This window comes from Zingiber officinale, chromosome 6A, assembly GCF_018446385.1.
Source record: "Zingiber officinale cultivar Zhangliang chromosome 6A, Zo_v1.1, whole genome shotgun sequence".
Lineage (NCBI taxonomy): Eukaryota > Viridiplantae > Streptophyta > Magnoliopsida > Zingiberales > Zingiberaceae > Zingiber > Zingiber officinale.
In genome coordinates, this window is record NC_055997.1 from 67,067,155 (window position 1) to 67,074,919 (window position 7,765).

A 7,765-nucleotide genomic window follows, 5' to 3' on the forward strand; every position below is an offset into this window, starting at 1 on the left:
TGAATAGTGTCTCACCCAAATCGTTGCTTCCTACACTCGTTAGTATGCATAGCGGAAATACAAAACAAAACAAAACAAACAAGGAAAAGCTAGACCCTAAGAGACAAGAAACACAAACAAACCTAACACGTTTATGTAACGTGGTTCGGAGATCACTTACTCCTACTCCACGACTGTCCATAAGGTGGGCGATCCTGATTCGTCGATGGATGACTCCCCGGCAAACCTCCGGCTAGCTCGAGTAGCTCCTTGTCGATGGAGAAATCTCGCCACAAACACTTGAATACAAGAACACTGATCACACGAGGGCTTGGGAGACTCTAATAGGGGTTAACCACCTCTATTTTTGTCAACCTTAACCAAGCTTCCAATGCTTGGTTATATAGGCCATGAGTTGGAAAACCCCACCAACCAGTCAACTGCCAAACCATCAGTCGACTGCCCTTTGTGGAGATTCGACCGTTACAACCCAACGGCTCGATACCAGTCGATTGATACTTCCATCAGTCGACTATTCCAAACTAACCGAGCGAACAGAAACATTCTGTTCGCTCTCAATCGACTGCCCGGTCGACTGTACCAGTTGACTGATGAAAACACCAGTCGACTACTATAGTAACTGCTACAGTAACTGCTATAATAATTACTACATTGCTGCTATAGTAGCTGCTACAGTAAAACCCTAAACTTAGGATTTTACCCCCGAGTACATTCACTCAGCACTCGTTATCGCCCGACCAACTTAGACCTAGCCTTCTAGCCTCCTCCATCAGCCTTGTGTCCCTCGGATGTCTCTCTATCCTTCATGTCTTGCCTTCTGGAGCTTCTATCGGCCTTGTCATTGTTGTCGGGTCTTCCTTTGCCAAGAGATTGCACCTCCGGGGCTTCATTCATTGCCAAGTCACACTTGGACTTACGTTACCAAGACTACATGCTTGGACTTACACCGCCAAGACTTATCCTTGGACTTTCCTCCTTCGCCAAGATGACACTTGAACTTTCCTTGTTGTTCATGTATTCTGCACATTCACAATGCATATCAAATACAACAATAAATCTAACTTAAACCTTTGCCCAAACATCAAAACCTAGGGTCACTAGATTGCTCCAACAAGGGGATCGGATTGTGAGGTGGTTTTTAGGGTTTTTTGGCCACGAACATTTTTTGACGTAATTGTGTCCCCCAATTGAGGACGAAAAGATTTTTCGCTCGTAAATTAGGGACGAAATCAATTTTCATCCCCAATTTGAGGACAAAAATTGATTCCATCCAAAAATTTAGGGATGATATTTAAAAATTAATAATTAAAATTATCAAATAATAATTAAAATTTTAAAAATTATTAAATAATAAATAATAAATATTTAATAAATAAAAATTTTAAAAATGTTTTCGTCCCAGATTTGGGGATAAATCCTTGGATTCGTTGCCAATTCTGTCAAGATTCATCCTAGAATTGAAAAAAAAAAATAACAAGGAAAAGAAAAAAGCAACCAAATCCCTAAATATCATAAGTTCATGAAACAAGTTCTCATGTCTTCGTATTATTCTTTTGATCATAAAAATGCCCTCATTCATAATTTTGATCCAATATATTGAGTCTAGTCATTTTTTTTAACACTAATTTGACCTAATTTTTGTGTTAAAAAAATGACTACACTCAATATTTTTAGACAAAATTATGTATGAGGAATTTTATGATAAGGACAATAATACGAACATATACGACAAGTGTTATAAAATTTTGATATCTTTAGCTTCATATTTAGGGTTTTGGATACACATATTGTATATGTTCAATCATCAACTTTTTTTTAGAAGTAAAATACATTTAATTCACTTTGTTATGAAAAAAGATTTTGTTTTAATTTTGTATGAGGATACTTTTATGATTAGAAGAACAATACGAATACATGGGAACTGGATTCATGAAATTATGATATCTCTAAGTCTATATTTAGGGCTTCAAATATTTTATTATTATTTTTTAAATTCTGGGACAAATTCAAGATTCGTCGCTGATTCTAAGATGAATCTAAGATTCATCCTAGAATTTTAAAAAATAAAAAGAAAAAGAAAAAATTAACTAAAGCCCTAAATATAGACTTAAAAATATTAGAATTTCATGAAACAAGTTCCCATGTGTTTGTATTGTTCTCCTGATTCGTCCCAAATTTGAAAAAAAAATAAAATAATTAATAATAAATAATTAGAAACCCTAAATATGGATATAGAAGTATCATAATTTCATGAAATAAATTTCTATATATTTGCATTGTTCTCCTAATAATAAAAATACTTACATTTATAATTTTGACCCAATATATTGAGTGTAGTATTTTTTTTTAAACATGAATTAGGTTAAATTCTTATTAGAAATCACTTCACTCAATATATTAGGTCAAAATTATGAATGAGGGCATTTTTATGATCAGGAAAATAATATGAACACATGAAAGCTTGTTTCATGAAATTTCAATATCTTTTGGTCTATATTTAGGGTTTCAATAATTTGTTGTTTTAAATTTTTTTTAATTCTGGGATGTATCCTAGATTAGTCCCTGAATTGGAGACAAATCCATGGATTTGTCCCAGATTTGGGGATGAATCATTGGATTCATCGCCAATTCTAGGACAAATTCAGGATTCGTCCCAATTTTTTTTTTTTAAAAAAAAAAAGCAACTGAAGCCCTAAATATGAACCTAGAGATGTCAAAATTTCATGAAATAAGTTTTCATGTATTTGTATTGTTCTCCTAATCATAAAATTCCCTCATCTATAATTTTGACCTAGTATATTATTTATAGTGATTTTTTAACACGAATATTGCCTAATTTGTGTTTAAAAAATTATACAAAATATGTTGGGTTAAAATTATGTATGAGAGCATTTTTATGATCAGGAGAATAATACGAATACATGAGAACTTGTTTCATGAAATTTTGAGATCTCTAAGCCCATATTTAGGGTTTCGGACACACATACTATATGTGTTGAACAATAACTTTTTAAATTAGTAATAAACTATATATATTTCACTTTTCTATGAAAAAAGATAATAGATAAAAATGATGTATGAGGATATTTATATGATTAGGAGAATAATACGAACACATAAGAACTAGTTTCAAGAAATTCTGATATCTCTAGGTCCAAATTTAGAGTTTACAATTCTTTTTCTTTCTTTTTTTTTAAATTTTTTTTCAATTTAGGGATAAATCCAAGATCTATCCTAGATTTGAATAAAATAAAAAAATAAATTATCGGAAACTTAAAATATGGACATAGAGATATCTGAATTTCATGAAACAAATTTTCATATGTTCATATTACTCACCTAATTATAAAAATATCTTCATACATAATTTTGACCCAATATATTGAGTGTGGTAATTTTTTATAATAAATTCTATTTATTTTTTAAAAATCATATTTGATTATCATGTTTATATGATAGTTTTTAATATTAAGATAATAATTTTTTAATATTAGGTCAAATTAGTCATATTCATATTAAAAAAATTACTACTCTCAATGTATGAGCTCAAAATGATGTATAAGGATATTTATATAATCAGAAGAACAAGATGAACGCATGGAAACTTGTTTCATGTCATTCTGAGATCTTTAGGTTAATATTTAGATTTTCAAACTCATTTCTATTAAATTTAAATTATTTTTCATTTTAGGACGAATTCTGGATTCATCCTAGATTTTGCTTCATTAAAATATTAAGATTATGTGATGAATTATTAATTCGTCTCAAAATATGTAACAAATTATTAATTCATTATAGAATTTACAACGAATGTAATTTTTGAATATTTTATTTATCGTGAAATTTGGAACAAAAATTAAATTTTGTTGTTATTGGACAATGAGTTTTGTGAAAAAAAAAATATTATTTGTTGCTAATTTATAATGAAAATATTGTCCTTAAATTTATTATTTAATTATAAATTTTGTTGCTAATTTGGGATAATTTATTTTATCACTAAATTTATTACAGATTTAGGATGAAAAATTTGTCCTTAAATTTCATCCCTAATTCATTGATTTTTTTTTTTTATAGTGATTGTAGCTTCACCTCAACACATTTTATGAGTAGACTTTTGCAACATCAACGGGTCAAACCATGCCTATGTAGGTTGGAGTATACCACATTATCAAGTACATTTCAACAACATCAATTATTAGATATCAAGCATGGCAACGGCCTATCACATCAAAGTTTAAAGTTTAAATTCCAATCAGAGAGCCAGTAAGTTATTTGGTGAAGGGAAGACAATAGATGGAATCTGTCAAATTGTACATCCATTATGAAAGTTTCGTTGGTTGTGACCAAGTATGATGTTAGCTCAAGCTTATGAGTACCCCCAAGTACAACCATTTTGTACAAAGCAAGTTAAAAAATTTGGAATAACGTATGTTTGAGCCAAAACCTGACTAATAGATAGTAGGGCAATTCTTACTTAGCACAGTGGAAGGATTTGGAAGACCATTGCAAGAGAATGAAAGTGTATAGTCTCGTGTAACAAGTAATTTAATAGGGTTAGTAATTGAGGTATTAAATGATGTAGTTTTAAATTATGATGAACGAGCAGGAATCCTCAGGTCCATTTTTAATGGATCAAATCTTGGTCCACTGCAATGATTGGAGGAATTTAATGGTCCCCATCTGTTAAATAGATAAGGATCATTGAATTACTCCAATCACTGTCCCTAATCCAGAGATGGATCAAGGCAGATGGGATTAGAGGATCCCATCTGATCATGATGGACACTTCAATGATCTCAAGTGTATAGGTATTTTTGAATAAATATATAAAATTTGTGTGGTGAAATGTAGTTTTCAATAATATAGAAACCACAAGTATCAAATTTGTGCCCAGCAAACTTTGATTTATATTAATTCCAGTATGTAAATGAATTACAAATATGATCTAAATAATAATTATAATTGTTTTAAAATGAATAATTTTGATAAGTTTAAATAATTTTAATTAAGTTGATAAAATATATTTTATAATTAGTATAATATTTTATATATAGTAATTTTGATTGCTGAAATAAGAAGTTTTTTATATAAAATATGTGACGAAGCGACTTTTTATTATTATTATTTTTTAAAATACTGTTTTTTATGATTTAAATATCATGATGTCCAGATGAATTTTACTAAACTGTAAAATGTGAATTATCAAATTAAGAGGATAAATGACAAAATTTGAAACGTTTCCTAGAACGATATAAACACGCTAGGGTTCTGGGGAAGAGCAAATCGAAATCTCCGAAGTTGAGACGATGAAGAGGCTATTTCATTTTTCCTTCTTCTGCAAAACCGTGTTTTCCACTCGTTCTCCTCGCTCGCACGATGCTGCCCTCCTCTTTGCCGTCTTACCTTACTCGGCCTCCGCCCCCTACGCCGGCGCCGCATCCGCCACTGTTGAGCGCATGTTCATGGCCCAATACCTCGTCGACGCATGTGGCTTCGACCAGGAGAAGGCCACCGAGGCCTCGAAGCTTCTCAAGGGCATCCAATCCCGGCAGCAGCCCGACTCCGTCCTTGCTTTCCTCAAAAGTTACGGCTTCGATGACGCATCAGTAAAAAGGCTCCTACTTTACTTCCCCAAATGTCTTCTTTTGGACGTAGAGAAGACACTTGCCCCAAAGTTCCGAGCTTTCGAAGATCTGGGTTTCTCCCCATCCGACATCGTCGACCTCGTCTGGTCGAATCCCGCCACCGTCCAAGTCAAACATGAACGCACTGTGCCTAAGATCGAATTTTGGCAAGGCCTTCTCGGGTCCAAGGATGCGCTGGTGAAGTTGTTCAAGAGAAACCGAGCGATTCTTTCGTACAGTATCGAGAAGAAGATCCAGCCCAACATTGAGTTGCTCCGGGAATGCGGCTTGGACGGCCCAAAGCTTACCTCTGTGTTGCGGTACTGCCCACTGATCGTGGCACAGAATGCTGATTTCTTGAAGACCTTGATCAGTCGCGCGGAGGACTTGGGAGTGCCACAAACATCGGGGATGTTCCAATGCACTCTGCGTGCACTTATCAAGGTCAGTCGAGAGAAATTCAAGATGCAAATGGAATTGTTCAGGAGCTTCGGATGGTCAAAAGATGATTTTGTTGTGGCATTCCAAAAATCTCCTTCCTTCACAGGAATGTCTTTGAATGCTTCTCAGAGAAAAATGGAGTTCTTGATCAATGAGGTTGGATATGCTTCGTCATACATTGCTATACATCCAACACTATTGGTATTGAGCTTGGAGAAAAGGTTGATTCCGAGACATCAGATCTTGGCAACCTTGAAGTCCAGGGGGCACTGTGAAAATGATTACAAAGTTGCAACATTCATGTTGATTTCAGAGGCCAAATTCATAGAGAAGTACATTATGGTCTACAAGGACAGGTATCCAGATCTGAGTGAACTCTATGCAAAGCTTAAACCACTCTAATGCTTCTGATTCTGAACTTCAATGAGGTAAGTCATTTTCCCCCCTGCGAGTTATAGTTCATGTTGTCATTTTTCACTGAATGGCTTCTCCTCTGTCAAACTCTAAGCTAATATTTATGCCAACAAGCATGAATATAAGAAGCATTCACAGAATCATGATCTTGATTTTGCTTGTCAACATGTGCGAAGATAAGAACAATTCATAGGATCATGATCTTGATTTTGTGTGTCTATTGAACTTAAAGCTTTCAGATTCATCACTTGCTATGTTAGACAATTGTCACTGCAAGAGACATCCTTTCTTTATGAACATTCAATAATCTCTCCTTGTTTGAGTTGTGGTTACTCATCGATAGGTTCTGTTGAATGTTGCACGGTTGTCTCTTAACATAAAAAAATGTGGAACCGCCACATCAGCGGCCCCCCTAGAGTCGGTCCCACGGATATGGAGGGAGGTAAATGCAGGTACACAGGTGAAAAGTGCATGGTGGAGACGTTACGGTTGTCTCTTAACATATTTTTATAAAAGGTAGCGAGGCCATTGCCACATGGATGAAATGTTTTGAACACCTCTGAATTTTGTCGATTGACTTGCAATATGGATTAACTGGAGTCAAATTACTTTTAGAAATTATAATGATGTTTTATCTAACCTAGCTGACTTTTTTAGAAGGGTTTATTAATTTTAACTCGATTAAAATTATTTTTAAAACGCATAATAATTTTTATATTTTTTATATAATTGCATATTGGCATTAATGAGATATCAAACAGTTGTTTTGGATTCCTAAGGTTAGTTTTTTTCTAATTGTTTATATATCTAGGGGAATTTTTAAGGCCTCATATAATGAAAAAAAGAGATTTTTTCAAAGGTTAAATTGCAAAATGAGGGAAATTTGGAAAAAACAAGATAAGAAAATTTTATATTTTGTATAAAAAAATATTTTACATCATCTAATACTTATTCCCTAACTATACATTTTATAAATAGTAATTCTTTAAATTTAGAAAATAAATTTCATTTCTTAAATATTAAAATAGTATTTCTTTTTCTGTCTTTAATAATTAAAAAATTTCTCACTCTTCTCTCCAATAATAAAAAATATGAAAGAAAAATAAAAAATAATTAAAAAAATAAATATATGACAAATTATAGGGCAATTAATAAAATAAAGTAATTGTTTTCCTAAATTTTAGATTTTAGATAAAGATGCTTATATGGATGCTCTAAGGAGAGACTTCAAAACTTTGCTTTAAAGTTTTATAGACAATTAATTATTAGATTTGTGACCATAATGT

At 32.7% G+C, this 7,765-nt stretch overlaps 1 protein-coding gene across 1 annotated transcript; it reads left to right on the forward strand.

The window, feature by feature from the left end:
- The first annotated feature begins 5,254 nt into the window (after positions 1-5,254).
- Positions 5,255-7,035, forward strand: LOC121994028 (transcription termination factor MTERF8, chloroplastic-like). The gene is made up of 2 exons (XM_042548218.1): positions 5,255-6,493; positions 6,823-7,035. Exon 1 carries the CDS (start codon positions 5,307-5,309, stop codon positions 6,465-6,467), a length of 1,161 nt encoding a protein of 386 aa, XP_042404152.1. The 5' UTR covers positions 5,255-5,306; the 3' UTR covers positions 6,468-6,493; positions 6,823-7,035.
- The last annotated feature ends 730 nt before the right edge of the window (positions 7,036-7,765 follow it).

Bases quoted from the DNA above. Each gene is read 5' to 3' on its own strand.
- LOC121994028 (XM_042548218.1), top strand. From the start codon at position 5,307: ATGAAGAGGCTATTTCATTTTTCCTTCTTCTGCAAAACCGTGTTTTCC.